At 42.9% G+C, this 17,547-nt stretch overlaps 1 protein-coding gene across 4 annotated transcripts in view; it reads right to left on the reverse strand.

Moving 5' to 3' along the window:
• The window catches only part of DGKG (diacylglycerol kinase gamma), a 210,320-nt gene that overhangs the window by 152,842 nt on the left and 39,931 nt on the right, over nt 1–17,547 (reverse strand). For all 4 annotated transcript variants that reach the window (XM_063621931.1, XM_063621932.1, XM_063621929.1 and 1 more), the window contains 2 exons: nt 16,351–16,665; nt 3,181–3,257 (listed from right to left, as the gene is read on the reverse strand). In XM_063621931.1, the coding sequence (XP_063478001.1) occupies nt 3,181–3,257; nt 16,351–16,417 (144 nt within the window). In that variant the 5' untranslated portion in view covers nt 16,418–16,665. The remainder of the gene's footprint in view (nt 1–3,180; nt 3,258–16,350; nt 16,666–17,547) is intronic.

Here is a 17,547-nt window from a genome sequence, read left to right on the forward strand (position 1 = left end):
CTGTCTGCCACCACTCTATTCTCCAGAGGATCACTTGGTACTGATGGGCAAGCGCATGTTCATCACGGCCAGATGCAGCTCTGCCACTCTGCAAAGTTTTATTCCCATCCTACCTTTGCTAGCAATCTGCCCCTTCCCACAGCTAACTCGTTTCTCATTGAGACATTTTAGCAGCAGTAAGCCATCAAACTCAAGAGAAATTAAACCCTTCTTGTTTCCCTAACCCCGTGCCATGACATTACACCTACTAGAAGTCAGCTGCACTGTGTGAGAGAACAAAATCAGAGTGCCAGAGCTCCCTGGGACCCAGCAGTGCCTGGCATTACAAAAAGTGGGGGCCAGCCCCGACAGAGGTGAGGGCGGCTGCGTGCTCATAGCAGCCAAGTGACTCCCTGCTTCTGAAAGCTCCTGTGGCCTCCACATCCGCGGTGGCCCTGACCAAACTGTTCCTCTCCCACTCATCAGCCCCAGGGCGGACAAGCTGATCAGCAGCCCCCGCCAGGATCTGTTCCCGTGTTTTTGGAGCTGGGGGTGGGGGGTGTGGGGCAGTGAGTTCTTTGCTGGCTCTGCTATCTTCTCTGCGTGGTTTCTCCTCAGGAATGTTCTTTGAAATGGTGCATTCTCAATCTCGCCCCTGTTCTGGCAACCTTCTTCCTGCTTCAATCTCTCTGCAACTGGTGCATTTTATCCAAAGCCCCTCTTAGGTGTACCTTGAGGGCACAGGCTCTGTTGATTCATTTCCAGTGTCCAACAGAGAAGGTGTTGACTCAGTTTTGTTCAATGGTTGACAACGTGAATAAGAAAGTGGCCAGTGTCTCCCTAAGTTAATCCTGCAGATCAGTCACTTTGCTGTGGTTAGTCTTTATAAAACAACTCAGGAGCAGGGAAAAGGGAATTGAGTTAAACACATTCTGGGCAAAGGGGATGGAAGAGGGATAATAATAGGTACAAATTTTTAAGTGCTTGTAGAATGTTAGCCACTTTGCAGAGATCCCGTCATTTAATTCATTCATCCACAAACTTCGAGGCTTTTTTTGTTTTATACAGTTTATAGATGAGGAAAGTGAGGCTCAAAGATATGAAATATTATTCAAGACCATTTGTTGATGAAAGAGGTAGAAGTCTAACTTAAGACCATGTAATTCCAGGGTCATGGCTTTCAAAACTGCCATGTAGGAAGTAAGTCCTGGAGGGCAGGAACTGTGCTTCTATATTTTTATGCCTTCTACAGTGCCCCATACAGTGCATAGAAGCCCAAGAAATGTTAGATTTATTGAATTTGAAAGTAGGGGGAGGTCTTGCGTTCATTTATTCAGTCCACAAATATTTATCGAATGCCTGCTATGAGCCAGATATTTTTCCAGGCACTGAAGACACAGCAGTGAACAAAAATATGCTAGTGGGAGAGACAGACAATTAATTAGGTAAATTATATAGTGTGACAGGTGGTAAGTACTTAGGAGGAAAATAATGCAGAGCAGGGGGATAGGAAGTGTCAGGAAAGAGGGCTTCAAGTTTTAGACGAAGAAGGTGATGATCACTGAGAAGGTGACTTGAGCATAGACTGGAAGGTGGTAAGATAATGGAGACTGTGATGTGCTGAGGAGGAACATTCTAAGAAACAGTAAGAGCAAGCGCAATGGTGCTGAGGTTATGGTGACACTGGCTTGTTTGATAGCATCAAGAAGGCTAATATGCTGAAAAGGAATGAAGATGGGGAGAGTAGCAAGAGATGAGGTCAGAGAGCTGGAGGAGGTGCAGATTGTAATGACCTTCATGTTTACTCTGAGTAGGGATGGGGGGAACCATGGGAGATTGTGGAGTAGAGCAGTGACAAGCTCTGACATAAATTTTAACAGATTGCTCAGGATGTGTGTGAAGAATAGACTGAAGCAGCAAGGGCAGAAGCATGGAGACGAGTTAGGAGACTCTTGCAATAATCTGGGCAAAATATGGTGATGACTCAGGTCAGGATGCTAGCAGTGCAAGTGGCGAGATGTGTCGATATTTTGGATCTATTTTGAAGGTAGATCTAACGGAATTTGCCAATGAATTGGATGTGGGATGTGAGAGGACAAAAGTTGATGAGGACTGCATAGTTTCAGGTTGAATAACTTGAAGGGTAGAGTTGTCATTTACTGAAATGGGGAAGACGGCTGGAAAAACAGGCTTTATAGGGGAAGATTAAGGACACATCAGTTTAGTTCATGTTAAGTTTGAGATGCCCATTTGATTTTTAAGTGTAAGTGTCAAGTAGAGGGATAAGAAGAAATCGGGAGAATGTAGCATCTTAAAACCAAGTGAAGAAAATGGAGGATGACTTGACCAACCATGTCCATTGTTGTTGAGCAAAATTGCCATTGGATTTAGCCATAGGGAGGCCCTTGGCTATCTTGACTAGTGGTTTGAGTGGAGGAGTGAAGGTTACAGACTGATGCAAGGCATTTCAAGAAAGTAGGAAAAAGATAATTTGGAGGCAATGAGTATAGACAAGTATTTTGTACAGTTTTGCTATAAAACACAGGAGGGAAATGAGGTGGTACCTAGAGGAGGAAGTGGAGTCAGGAAAACGTTTTTTAATATAGAAGAAATAACAGGTTGTTTACATGCTGATGGAAAAATAAAATATACAGAATAAAGTCGATATGAAGGAGACAGAGGTAGAGATATAGAAAGAAAAGGAGGGAGGAGGAGGGAGGGAAAGAGGGAGTCTGGGGAAGACGTGTTGCTGAAGGAATGCCTGTCAGTAGGCCAAAAGAGGATGGGGATGAGTGCACACGTGGGGGAGCTGGACTTAGATAGGAGCATGGAGAGGTCATCTCTGGTTACAGAGAAAAGGTACAGATAGGTGGGCATATGGGGTGAGGGAGCTTGTGAAAGATCTGTTCTGTTCTATTTTCTCAGTGAAGTAGAAAACTCAGTTGTTAACTGAGGATGAGGAGAGGAGGGGTGAGAGATGAGCAGAGGGGAAGTGGTGGTAGTCTTCTAGGACAGTGGAACGGGTGTATGGGCTTGGGAAACATATAATGCCAGGTAGCATAAATGGCTCACTTGAGACTTAGGAGGAAACATGCTGAGGAGCAATTTCTTCAAGACAAGCGGAGTCTCCAAGAGGGAAACAAATTATGGAAAGGCTAAAACACAGGGGTTTTTAAAGGCTTAAAATGGAAATGTTCTTACCTCATGTGGGTCATACTGTTTGAGGCTCCCACCCTCATTAAATTCAGTCAAGACATCTTTTATCTTCTTGGAGGAATCTGAAGAGACACAATTCACATGTGAAACACTGGCAAATAGCTAATGGAAGCTGGGCCAAGTAAATTCTCCCTGTGTAACCATGTTTATGTTGGAGCTGCCCCTCAGTCCCAGAAAATCTGGAGAAATGTCACCCTCTTCTACCCTTTGTCCTCTCACTTTTTCTTTTCCGTCTGATTTCCCCCTTGCATCTAAATAATCTTTCTGAAACACAAATCTGATCAGATCATATCCCTACTCAAAACCATTCCAGGGCTTTCTGTTCCTCCAGGATAAAGCTTATCATTCTTAGCTTAGAAGATAAGCCCTTAACTTGGAATACCAGCCCTTGGTGATTTTATCTACCCTATTCCTCATTTCCCTATTTACTCTATGTTTCAGCCATATCAAGTTACATTTCCAGACACCCCTGAACATATTGTGCACTCTCTCATGGTGTTTCTTCTCTGTTTTGCAAATTTCACTCATTCTTCAACATCCAGCTCAAATGTCAACTCCTTTGTAAAGTCTTCTTTTGCACCCGTCAGAGTTAAGCATTCCCTTCATTGGCTCCCACGTGACTTGTACACAACTATGTAATAGTGCTTGTCATATAGTGTTATAATTATTTATTAACTTGCCTATCTTGCTCATCTCCTGCTTCAGCTTTACCTTGAGAGCTGTTAACTAGCTGGTGAGTCTTTGTATATCATACTAAGACCTGACGTGTAACTAGGGCTCAGAAAAACAATATGTAGATAAGTATATAAACATCTGAGTGAAAATTTCAAAACATTAAAAATTCATTAAGTATGCAAGATGGGTGGGCATTAAACCCCATAAGGCTCTGTCCTTGGTGCTGAAACACTGTTGTACACTATGGCAAGATAGTTTCTTCTACTTCTGGAACCTTGACAACTCTGTCCCTTTTTTTTTTTAACCTGATTTTTATTTTTTATCTTGGTGGATAAAATTGAGCTACTCATTCTGACACATAAAACATAACCTCAATTATGTCTCATAATTAGCATGGTTGATTTTATGTTCCCATGGTATTTCTCACATATTTCTGACAGCCAGAAGATTTTCCTCTGAAAGTTGAGGCCTCCACCCACCCGCCATGATTTCCCCTTAATGTTCCCTCTATGTTGCATTTACATTGGAAGGGGATAAAGAAAGACTCAGATAATTCATGAAATATGATGTTTTGGAAAATGCTGCTTTCCATAGGAAATCATTCAGAAGCAACTGGAGGCAAGACTGGCTGCTTCTTTTTGGAATTTTATAAAGGAATTGGGAATCCAGAAAAGAGACTCAACAATTGTTATTAAAAACACATTATGAATGCATCTTGTGTAGCTATCAGCACTCTAGATATCAAAGCAAACCAGGGTTTCTCTGACCTGGGCTCTCCCTCTCTCCCAATATTGTGGGTAATTAAGAGCTTTCCAAGCTCCATTATTGTTGCTATTTAAACATCTGAGCCAAAGGACAATGTTATTAAAAGCTCACACAGTGTATTTTATTGCCCAGGCTCTTTGTACAGAGGGTTAATGTCTCTTAAGCCTAGGTGAAGTAGACATATTCGTGCGCTGGGCTATTCTCCGTGGCTTTGCTGACTTGCATTCAATCAAGCAGAAGTTCTAATCATTTCAGGATTGAGACATATTGAAATACAACAGGAAAATGCTTCTGTTGCCTAAAAATGGAAATTTCTTTCTGAAATTCAAAACAGATGTTGAAAAACTAATAGCTCAGTGACAGCCAGGCAGCAGATGCTGTCAATTTGGGCTGCTTCCATTCAATTCAGAAAACACTATGGAGGGGAAGATGTGGCAAGATCTGTTAATGGACTAGTGGGAAAGATGATCTAAATAACTGTGGTACTAATAGCTGTCCCTTACTGGAGACCTTCACCTGCATAGTCTCATCAACTCTCCTCTATTAATCCATGCAAGTATTTTCTTCAGTTTACAGATGAAGAAGCTGAAATTCAGAAAAATTAATGAGACCTGCTCAAGAGCCAGGGTTGTAAGTCAGGTCTAGTCTGGCTCAAAAGTATATGGTCTTTTCCCTTGAGCATTATTCACTACAGCTTCCTAAACATTTGTTAACATAAAGAAAGGTGTAATTAAGGGTGACACAATGATATGAAGTTCTATGAAACACCAAGTGAAAAAGAAGGAAAATTAGGATGAAAGTGGGGTGGGTAGGGGTGGGAACTGAGGCTGCCCTATAAGGAGGTAGCATTTGAGCTGAGGCATAAAGAATTGGGTAAAGTTTATAAGGCAGATATGAAGTGGAAAGGGTGTTTTCGGAAGACACCAAGGGAGCAATGGTGCAGAGATGGCCACCATAGAACGTTTAAGACAAGTTAGAACCAGAGAGTCATTTGTGGCTGGATTTGTGGGGGGTCTTGAATGTAGAGTTAAGAACATTGATTTGAAATGGTTGAAGATTTTTTTGAGTGGTGAAATAATATAACCAGCTCTCTGTTTTCTAAAGACCACTCTGGAAACAGGATGAAAGAGAAGTTAGAATGAGATCAAAGCTCAGTTAACATCACACATATATGTTATTCCACAAGCAGCTTAATTATTTAGGAAAACAAATCCTACATTTTAGAATCTACTTTAATGGGAGGTTGTTAGCTCAGCCAAAATGGCTAAATGAAATTAAAAAAATAAAAATTTGAGAACATGGGTACCCCTGGTGTGACTTCTGCAAGAAGAGTGTAGAGTTAGCATTTTGATTGAGAACCAATGGAGTAATTTCAATTGAATATATGATATTTTGATGTTCTCATCTCATTTTGGATATTCCACCATTCACTCTAGCAGAATTCCTTTGATTCTAAAGGGCTGCTGGTCTATTTTAAAAATCCTGCTTTATATTTAAATGTGTGATATATATACACACATAAATTCATCATATGTTTGCATAAAATAAACAGAGGTTTCAAAAAGAAAAAATAGAAAAGACATTTATTTTAAGATACCTGATTAATAGCCTGAAATTAAATGGAAAAAAAAGCCACGGCCGGGTGTGGTGGCTCACGCCTGCAATCCCAGCACTTTGGGAAGCCGAGGCAGGCAGATCATGAGGTCAGGAGTTCAAGACCAGCCTGGCTAACATGGTGAAACCCCATCTCTACTAAAAATACAAAAATTAGCCGGGCATAGTGGCACGTGCTTGTAATTCCAGCTACTTGGGGGGCTGAGGCAGGAGAATCACTTGAACCCAGGAGGCGGAGGTTGCAGTGAGCCGAAACCGCGCCACTGCACTCCAGCCTGGCAACAGAGCGAGACTCCGTCTCAAAAAAAAAAAAACAAAAAAAAAAAACCACAACAACAATCTAGGAGGTTTCTAACTAGCTTTCCATGAGGTGGATTACTCATCACACATTTACTTCAGTTTTCTTCATGGGCTTTCATAGGATTATAGCATCAATACCCTTTAAAAAAGAGAATCAACCTAATTCTCAAATTTGGGACACATTACTTTCTCCTTGGATGTCCTTATATACTTTACAACAGTTTTCCTCTTAATAGATTTCTGGGTTGGGTTTCTTTTTCCATGAGGAGTAAGTAGGTATTATGCATGACTAATCTGCTTTAGTGACAGCTGCTTTATTCTGTTTCATCTTAAGACAGAAAAGAACAATGAAGGAATAGCATTCCTTGGTCTTATTTTAGGTGTCATCTGTGGGTCCAATAGTATAACCTCGCAGAAAATTCCTTTGTCAAAGCCTTTACCATAATACCAGCACTAGATTCAGAGGACACCTTGCTCCATTTCTGACTGTACAAAATAGGGCCATTTCCACAGCTCTTTGTAACAATTCCCGTTTTGTGGAGTGCTTATTATATGCTAGATGCTGTCCTAGTCACCTTACATATTTTATTTAAATCCCCACAACTACCCTCTAAGGTAATAATTATCCTTATTTTAGAGAAGAAACCGAGGCTTATGGAATTTAAGTGATTCTTTCACGGAGACTCAGCTCGTAAGTCACACTTTTTAAACATTTCTAAATCATGGGCCATGGTTATTCGATTCACTGGATACTTGAACGTTGGCAAGTTAGAAGCCAGGACTCTTCCTCTGTGAAAGTGGCTCTCAAACCTGCCTGCATGTTGAAATCACCTGGGGAGCTCTATACACACTGTAACCCAGGTCTTACCCCAGGTGAATTAACTCAGCATCTCTTGAGGAACCCAGGACACAATATAATTTAAAAACTACCTGGAATTCAGATGTACAGTCAAGGTTGAGGACTGCCATCCTAGGACATGATTTTATTGTTGTAAATGAAGACTGTCTTAAAAAGCCCCTGAACTTGAATACTTATTGCCAAGGGAAAAAAGCTTATAACTGCTAAATTTAAAATTGCTGTGCTTGGCAGACGTTATCCATTGTTTAAGTGGACCACACCAAAGAACTCTACCCAACAGGTCAACTTGTTCAGCTGCTTGGCAAGGTAGGGGTATGTTTTGCATTAACTCAGACTGTCAGGACTATCCACATGCAGTTCTATCCTAAATCGGGTGTTCAGAAAGTTTTTCTCTTTGATCAAGGTTACCAGTGCACTAAGAAGTTTTCAGTCCAAAATTGTCTTCTATACTTTATGTGCCAAGAACTCTGGGACCTAAACCAAGCACTGTTCCTAGTGTTTGAGCAAATTCAAAGCCTTTTAAAGGGAAAAATTTGGCCCTACACACAGACACCTTTGTTGCCTTGTTGGTGTGGGACAGGGGTGCATTCCATCTGAACAAGCAGACAAATCAGAGACTTCAGTGTTTACAGCAGAATATTCGTTGTGCTGCCAGGACTAGACCCCAAAGTTTATAGTCTGTTGTCTAGTTAAGAACACAGAGTATTTGAGCATTAGACCATTAAACTGTTAAACTTTGAAAAAACTATAAATCAACATTTTCAAAAGTGAATCTGAAAATCCATATATGAGAGTGGAATTCTAAGGTACATGATAACTCTTCATTCCTCAAAGTTCTCTATGAGCTTCTCAAACTGTAATGTGCGTATGAGTCACATTGGGATCCGGTAAAAGTGCAGATTCTGTAGGACTGGGCCATGGCCTGAGATTCTACGTTCTGAATAAGATCCTAAGTGACACCAATTTTGCAGGTTCATGGACCTCACTTGATACGCAGGCTCTAAGCAATGTCCCTGTGGATCTGGGGCTGACTGCTGAGGCTTGCCTGTCACAACCCAGAAAAGACCATGATGCCGAGGACAAAGGAACATATTCTATGGAGTGGAAAGACCATAAGTGGTGGGCAGGGGGAGTCACTGAGCTGACGGGAAGGGAAATTTGGCGCATGAGCAAAAAAATGAAATCTAGATTTTCCTTCTTCCAATGAAGGCTGGGATGTAAGAATACATTTTCTAATTACTCTAGGAAGTTATACAGTGAGATGCACAAAAACAAGAGCAGAGTTTTGCGAGGGTCCTGAAAAATGTCAAAGCAGAAGGGCCAGGACCAGGAGCACTGAATCAAAAGGCCCACCTCTTTAGCCAGCTGGAGTCAGGCCTCAGAGCAGCACGTGGGAAGCACAGGGGAGAAGCTCAGCTTCATAAGCACGGATGTACTTGCTACACACATATTCTCCCAACTAAACTTTGCTTCTGTTCACTGTTCATCCCCAGCATGCAGCCCATTGCCTGGCAAAAACATAGATATTCAAGAAAGATCTATTGAATAAATGAAGGCTAGCAAAGGGATTGAGCTGGTCACACTTGACCCACATGTCCTATATTCTCAGGGGCATGGAAGGAAAAGGTAGACTAGTGGTTATCAACTTTGGCTGCTTATTGAAATCACTGGGGGGGGGGGGGGGGGGGCTTTAAAAATGCTGATGCCCAGGCCCCATACCTACAAACTGTGATTAAATGATCTGGGAGGTGTGGGCAGAACATTGGAAGTATTCCAAGCCTTCCATGTGATTTGAACATGAGCCGAGGCTGAGGACCACTGACTTGTGGAAGTGATGGCTCTGCCACAGATGTTACATATGAAATAATAAGAAAAGACTTTATATAGAAGCAGAGGGAATTGGGGTCAATAACAATAAAACACTTTTTAAGACACAATTTTTTGTCATCATAAATGATCTGAATGACTGGTATGAATTATTTGTGTAAGTAAAATTTGTATTGCTAGAACATTTTCTCACCTTTTCTCCAAATAATTTGGCTTCATCGGTCATATTTCAAGGGAAGGTGGAGCAATGGATCAGACAACTTGGACCATCTTGCAACTAAAAGTGTGGTCCCTGGACCAGCAGCATCAGCATTGCCTGGGAGCTTGTTAGAAAAGTAGAATCTCAGCAGTACCCCAGACCTACTGATTCACAGTCTGCATTTCAATAGCTCTCCAGGAGATTCATGTGTACATTAAACGTTGAGAGCTATTGTTCAATAGAAATTCCTCCCTGTCCATAGATTCTGTGACTCCTGGTGGGCAGAGTCCTACCCATCGTTAAAGGAAAAGAAGGTCTGTGGTGCTGAAACACATGTCGGTGACAAATAGTTATGGCTATCCTTCCAAGATAGAAGCAACTAGGCATGACCCTTCATGGGCCCAGGACTTCATGAGCATTTGATCCAGTCTCACTCTACTGGCCAGCATAAATAGCAAGGTTTTAGTGACATTTACTTACAGCCTTCTATGGTTCTACATATCAGCCCTAAATATGTTCTCTGACTCTGACAGTTTTGTATTTTGAACTGTACCTACATCTTAAAGTCAGAAACTTTGTCATAATCTGATTTGAATGAAATATATTTAAATAGCACAATTTAATGATTGATTCTCTTTACATATTAAAATTTTGCTTTAATGTAGTTTAATTGACATATACATATCTGCACACGCACACACACACACGCACACACACACACACACACAAATGTATGTTTGAAGGTTGAGCTCCAGTGGGTACTTTTTGTTTAATTTGTTGTTGCTGAACTGAAGCAAATGAGTTTGTACTAGAATTGAGAGACTTTTGGTTCTAATTTCTATTTTACCATCGACCTTCTGTAGGACCTTGGGCAAGTCACTGAGCTCTTCTGGACGTAGTAGTGTCAGTTTTAAAATGAGTAATGCTTGGCATTGATATGGTTAAGATTTTTCCCAACTTTAAAAATTCTGGCCGAGTGTGGTGGCTCATGCCTGTAGTCCCAGCACTTTGGGAGGTTGAGGCGGGTGGATCACCTGAGGTCAGGAGACCAGCCTGGCCAACATGGTGAAACCTCGTCTCTACTAAAAATACAAAAATTAGCTGTGCATGGTGGCGGGAGCCTATAATCCCAGCTACTTGGGAGGCTGAGGCAGGAGAAACGCTTGAACCCTGGAGGCAGAGGTTGCTGTGAGCCGAGATCGTGCCACTGCACTCCAGGCTAGGTGACAGAGTGAGACTCCGTCTCAGAAAAAAAAAAAAAAAGAAGTTCTACACAGTCCAAGCAACTGCTGGCTGATGTAGGAAATGTTTGGTTTAATTTCTTAGAGAATTAAAAGTTTAATGGATGCTTCATCAGTTGTTTTTCCTTTTTTCTCTTTCTGAATAAATGAATAGTTTCTGCCCTTGGTGCATCATGGAACTTTTAAGGAATTAACAAAAAATTGAAAAAAAAAATGCCCACCTCCCCAATGGCCACCAGCAATTCTTGTTAGGAAGAGGGTCAGTAGGGGGCATCCCAACATGCACACACCCTCTGCAGTAGAAATCTATTTAAATATAGAAACCAAGTACTGGAAGAGCTAATGAAGGTCATTTAATCAACCAGATGACTAAAGCTGTTATCTCCCCTATAGTGTCTCAACTAACTCTCTGCCCAGACAGTTCCAGGGAAAGGAAACCCAGTCACTTTTAAGTCAATTCGATTCCATCTTGGGCAGATTTGACCACTAGTAATTAATGTATTCCACACTTTAAAGACTTCCTATAACTTCCTCCCATTAGTCCTAGGGCTACCTCTTGAAGTCATTCAAAATTAACTTCACACATCTTCCCACAACAGTACTGAGCTATTTTAATACAATGAGCTCTTCTTCACCTTTCCCTTCCCTTCTCCAACAAATATGCACAGTATCTTCATTTCTCCATAATGTGGCTGTGAGGCTCCTCACCAACTCTCAAACAAGTTCCAGGTTGTCCATGTCCATCATAAACCATAGTGACCATAAATAAATTCAGTTCTCTAGAGAGGTCTGATGGTCTATCAGGGTAGGCTAGAATGTGGATATCAGTTTGCCTCACTAGGCACTATGAGTCTATGAATACTACCTAGGATTGCAATGACTGGTTCGGTTAGATGAAATAGTACAAATGTAGTAAAAAAGAAAAAAAAGAAATCTCTGCAACCGCTAAAAGCTATGCTTCTGAAGAGTACAGAATGATGTGGGAATGACTCATGATCGATATTGTGTGCTAGCCAGTTTCCAAAGACGGCTGCCATAAATTCTTTCCCTCCCTATGTGAGTCCCTCCTCCCTGAGATGTGGAGTCCATTCCTCTACTTCACTGAATGTGAGCCAGGCCTGTGACTGCACTGACCAATGGAACGTGGAGGGAGTTCCGTTCTAGGATCTCTGATCCCAGGTGCTAAAAATATCTGACAACAGCTTCTTTTGTGCCCTTGGAGCCCTGAGCTGCCACGTTAGATTTCCAGGTTACCCTGCTGAAAAGAAAGGACATATGGAGAGGCCCTGGAAGACAAGAAAGTGCTGGAGAAAGAGGTTCCATGAAGGAACACTGAGGTCCCACCATGTGAGTGAATGAGCCATGCCGGATGGTCTAAGTCCTCACTTGTTTGAGGCCTTCCTCTTGAAGGTCCAAACACAGTGGAGCAGAGATGAGTCATGGCCACCATGTCTGCCCAGGTTCCTGACTCACAGAATCCTGGGAAACCAAAATGGTGGTTGTTTCAGCACACAAGTTTTGAAGTTGTTTTGATGCTGCAATAGGTAACTGAAACATATTGTTAAGGGGAAGAAAACAGCATACAAAATAGCACAGCATGCATATTCTCAAGTTTGTTTTACACGTGTATGTTGTATATGTGTATATATGTATATGTGCATGTATATTTTGATATCTATATTTATACTTACATTTATACATAAACATGCTAGTGCTGGTTATCACTGGAAAATAGAATCATGGGTAGCTTTAAATTTCATCATTTTATAATACAAATTTCTTAATATCACATTAGCTCTTTTGATAAGTACTTTGTATTGTAGATTGACAACAAACTTACTGTCAGCTATATGTGTGTGTGTCTGTGTGTCTGTGTGTATATGTATGTACGTATACATACAAAGTTAATATACATGTCTCCAAGAGCAGTTTTAAGATGCCCCACCCACACCCTGTAGAAGGTCACCAGAGAAGGTGCCAATTTTATACTATATAAATGGAAAACACCAAGAGCCTCTCCTACCTGGTAACCCCACTGGAGAAAGTTCTCAATTCTTAGGCTGTACACTTCATTATTTTGTTATTGTAAAGCTCCTGTTTATGTGGTTATGGAAGAGTGGTTGCTATGGCAATGCAATCCGACTGAACACCAGAATGTGTCTAAAATTGGTGGGAATGACTTTTGCAGGGTTTCCTCTGAGGATTAATCATTTTGTAAGAATTGTACCTTTTTTTCCTCTCCTGTTCTAACAACAGTAGCAGAGTGCCTCATCCAGTCCCGCGACATGGACAACACGAGCAAGGGTCAGAGAAGGACAAAGGTAAATGTTTAAAGAAAAGGCCCAACCCCAACAGAACCCTCTCCTACTGAATACTCCAGTTCCTTTTCATCCCTCCGCCTGCTCAGCGGCTTTGCTGCATTTGGAGCCCCTCCTTGCCTTCGCGCCCTCCATACTGCACTCTTTTCCACCTACTTGCCTTTCTGGTTCTTCTCTCTGTGTCTTCTGCTGACCCCTGATAGAGGCATACCTTAAGCCTCATTCTCTAGCCTCTTCTTTTCTTTCCTAACATTCCTGCTGTCTGAGTGCCTTCATTCATTTTCTTTCTCTCCTTGCTATCTCCACGCATGATTCCCAAACCAGAGCTATGGACTGACCCCTCATTTCCACTTAAATCCCATCACACACCCTCCTGGGGCCTGCAGGACATGTTGCTTAGAAAGCAGGATTCCCCAGGATGGGGTCCTACTTTCCTTTCTAGTTCTTCCCCCAACACTCCTGATGCCACCACCAACACATGCTCTGGGCTCTCAGCCTGGGAGCTGCTTGCAGTTCTTGGATGCTCCCATGATGTCCTCCTCCCTGCCCTGCCCTTGCCCATGCCATGTCCTCTGCCCATAATGCCCTTCTCCCTCCCTCCCCTACAGTTCCTGGAGTTTGGAAACAATGCATGCATCAGGAAGCCTCCCACTAGGCTGAGCTGGGCCTTCTCCTCCCATGCTGCCCACTTCTGAGCACCGGCTATACTGCAACACTCTTGCCTGAGTCCTGTTTGTCTTCCCCTGTGAAGCAGTGATCTCTTTGAGGGCAGGAACTGTGTCTCATTTATTGCTGGATCCCTGGAGCCTGGCACATAGGAAGGCATAGCGGATGTGTTATCACCATCTTGAAATCAACATTCCCAAACATTCTCCATCAGCCCTGCATCCTGATGTCATTTTCTACAGATTCAGTCTGCAAGATATCTTTGATGGTTTCCTTTTGTTCTACATGTGTTGATGATATTTCCACCACAGTTTCCCATGAATTAGCATTTGTTCATGGCCACACTCACCATCTTAGTCTAGCTCTTTGGTTCAGACTAGGTTTCCTCCAAATGATCCTGCCCAATTCCCTGGCCTGGAAACTACCTGATCCAAGCCACCCTGCACAGTCTCCAGATTCGTGGCTCTAAATTTTGCCCACACTTTGACACACAAAGCCCAAGACCTCCTGCTATCCCCATGCCTCCTATGCCCTCCTCATTCTCTGTGCCTTCTCACCATCCAGCCCAGAATCTCTCCTTACCCACCCCTGCACACCACAGGAATGCATAGTGGGTGTGTAATCACCATCTCAAAATCAACATTCCCAAACATTCCTTTTGCTTCCATCGTTCCCCTTCCATCTACTGCTCACATTTTAAACCTCTTTCCTCCACGGAGTTTATCCAGCTAAATCCTCTGTTATCAGTTCAACCATGCCCCAAAACTCAAATTTATGTGTTAAAGTTCTATCCCTCAATAACTCAGGATGTAACCTTATTTGGGTTGTTGCAGATGTAATTAGTTAAGATGAAGTCATGACAGAATGGGGGGGGTCCAGGCCAATAAGGCTGTGTGCCTAGGAAAGGGGCAACTTTGAACATAGAGATACGCACACAGGGAGACTGTCATGGGAGGGCATGCAGAGATAATACGGCCATCCACAAGCCAAAAACACAGCCCTGGGATGGATCCCTTCTCCACAGCTCTCAGAAGGAGCCAGTGCCACTGACTCCTTGCTTGTGGGCTTCTAGCTCCTAGAACTTTGAGACTATAAGGCTTTGAGACAATAAACCCACGCTGGATTGAACCAAATAGCAAAGTATTATAATACAACCCCATACCAGTTTCCCTTGGTTTTTGATCCCCTTCTTGTTTCCACGCTTAGTTTAGCCAGCTCTACCAGAGCTGTTTGCCTGCTGCCTTAAAGCTGTTCTCTGTGTCACGAGCACATTTCTGATTCCCTAACAAGATTCTGATTCCTCAAGGGTAGGCCTCTCCTTTGTGCTTCTTCTTCATCCCTGACAGGGCTTGGTTCTTTGCTGACCTACAGAGCTAGCTGAATTAAATTGAATTTACCCTGGAGGGTGATTTTTTGCTTCTTGTCAATATATTAGAGTTTTTCTAAACCCATGGAGGTCAGATGAGAGACCAAAGGCTCTAGAGTACCAGGAGGGTGACAAACCATTAGCCCTATGGCCCCCTGTTGACCTTGGAGAGCATTCAGAGTCACAAGATGCTGGGCTGGAAGGGACCGCAGGGAGAGAATGCCTAGTCCAACCCTCCCATTGTATAGAAGAGGTTGCTGAGACCGAGGGGTGTTCAGGGATGTCACAGCATAGAGAGCAAGAGGCAGAGCTGGTACCTGAACTGGATCCCCTGACTCCTAGACCAGCGCTGGGGACAAGGACTGCCTGCTGTGTGAGAAGGGAGACCTGTGCAAGAGCAATAAGGCAGGTCAACAGCTGCAGGCCCCATGATTTACAGAAGCGCCAACACAGTTAATGTGAAGGGAGAGACCATGGGACAAGGGCATGGAGCAGGCAGTGCAGCTGAGGACTCTGCAAGATGAAGGGCCTCCTGGAAAGTCAGTGCCACGCAGGGTAAGTGATGGTCACTCTGTGTGGGCAGCGTGCAGTGGTCAGGTGGTGTCCTGCCACAGCCCAGCAGGTTCCTCTCACCAGTCAGGATTAGGAGTTGCCTGAGGGGACACAGCCGTGGGCGCATGTGTGGCTGTGCACCTTACCACCACTGTGTCTTGCACTGAATTGGTTCTGGGGCACAACTAATGGGAAACCAAGAGCCCCAAGTAAAAGCCCAAGCCTTTGCAAAACAAAGTCAAGAAAGAAACACACATCAGCATTCAGCATCTTACTGCAAGAAGGCTTTGGGTCCAAATGCAGGAATAGATTACAGTAAACGATTGAGTAACATTGTAGCCATGCAGCACGCAGCCCTTCAAAATTATGCTCTAAAGAGCTTTAATGACCTGAGAAAATACATACGATATATTAGGTGGAAAATACAGGCTTAACGAAGGGTGTATACAGTGTGAGCTCAACGGTGTAAAGCAATATGCACAGCGGGGAAGTGCTCTAAGATGTTTGTAGTGTTGTCAGTGATTTTTAACCTACTCTATTTTTATCTATGTATATTGCAAATTTCTATGGTGAGCACATAGTATTTACTGAGCCTAAAGATAATTGTGTTTTTATGTTAAATACACTAATTCTGTATTTATAAGGAAATATAAGCCGTCAGGCCTGACATCGTTCTTTGTGCCTTTGCAATGATAATACTGCTATGCTTTCCAGAAATGATGTCTCCAGCCAAGAAGAAATCCCGTCCCAGGTCTGTCAATGCATTTACTCACATTCTGAATATTTCTGGAGTTGGTCAAATTCTTCTGGAGTGAGGGAAACCCACCGTTCTTCACCCATTTTTAAACTTTGTGTGAGAGGCTAAAGGGCAGTGATGGAGTTTTGTTCACTAGGCTGAAGTGGAGGCCCAGCCCAGGGCCTGGCTCATTGCAGGCTTGGGATGTAAGCCTTTCAGGAGACTTCTGGGAGCACTCAAGTGTATACAGCAGCAGCAGGCACCTCTCAGAAGATGAGACGAAATCTCTGCTATTCCTTAGGCAACATCCTCCTGTCTGTATTCAAGGTAGATTCAGAAATCCTGGCTCTTCCTAGGTAGAAGCAGAAAAGACATTGTAAATGAGAATGTTAAAAAAAAAAAAAGGCCCCCAATGTTCTTTGCTGAAAGATCTACAGGGGACAATGGTTCAATGGTTCTCAAGGATGGTTCTCCCCTTAGAGAGGTCTGAAGAGGGCACAACGACAGTTGTCTGGCTGGGGGTGAGAGTTGAGGGGCAAGCTGTGGCCTGTATGAATAGGTGGCCATGCTACTCAGCTCTGGGAAATGTTCCATGTGTCACATGAGAGGTGGTGTTAGGGCTGCCTAAGAGCATCCTCAGGGCATAAAAATGCCTTAGGCTATTGGATGCCTCATGAGTAATTGCAGGAACAGGAACCTATGCAGCCATTCTCTCCTCCACTGATTTCTAAATTCCACCGTGATAGCTCTGGTGAGCCATTTTGGAATACTCCCAAGGCTGGCTAACATCTAGTGACTGAAGCAGTTCTCTGTCCTCTTGGAGCCATTAAAAGGGAGTTAGAGGGATGGGCTGCTGGCCTCAATGAGGCAAGGAAATGGGGATGGATTCAAACAAACATGGAGCATCTTTTCCTTTGAGCCTCTCATACTGTGGGTCATTAAATCAGTTTTGTGGTTGTGAAATTGATGTAATGAGTCACAACAAGCATGTAAACACATGAAATGGAATAGGATAGAATGAGATGGAGTTGAAAATACTAGAGTGCATCTACCACAGTAAGGGGATGTATTATGTCATAAGACTTTTCCTTCAGTTATACACCCGTGGTTATACTGATCATATTGTGAAGTGTCTTTCTTATTCTCAGTTGAGGTTACAAACATGGTTGGGAAGCCACCAACCTAAAAAGGTGAGAAATAAAGACCAATTGAAACACAGGCTCTAATGTTGCCA

This window comes from Symphalangus syndactylus, chromosome 17 (assembly GCF_028878055.3).
Source record: "Symphalangus syndactylus isolate Jambi chromosome 17, NHGRI_mSymSyn1-v2.1_pri, whole genome shotgun sequence".
Classification (NCBI taxonomy): Eukaryota; Metazoa; Chordata; class Mammalia; order Primates; family Hylobatidae; genus Symphalangus; species Symphalangus syndactylus.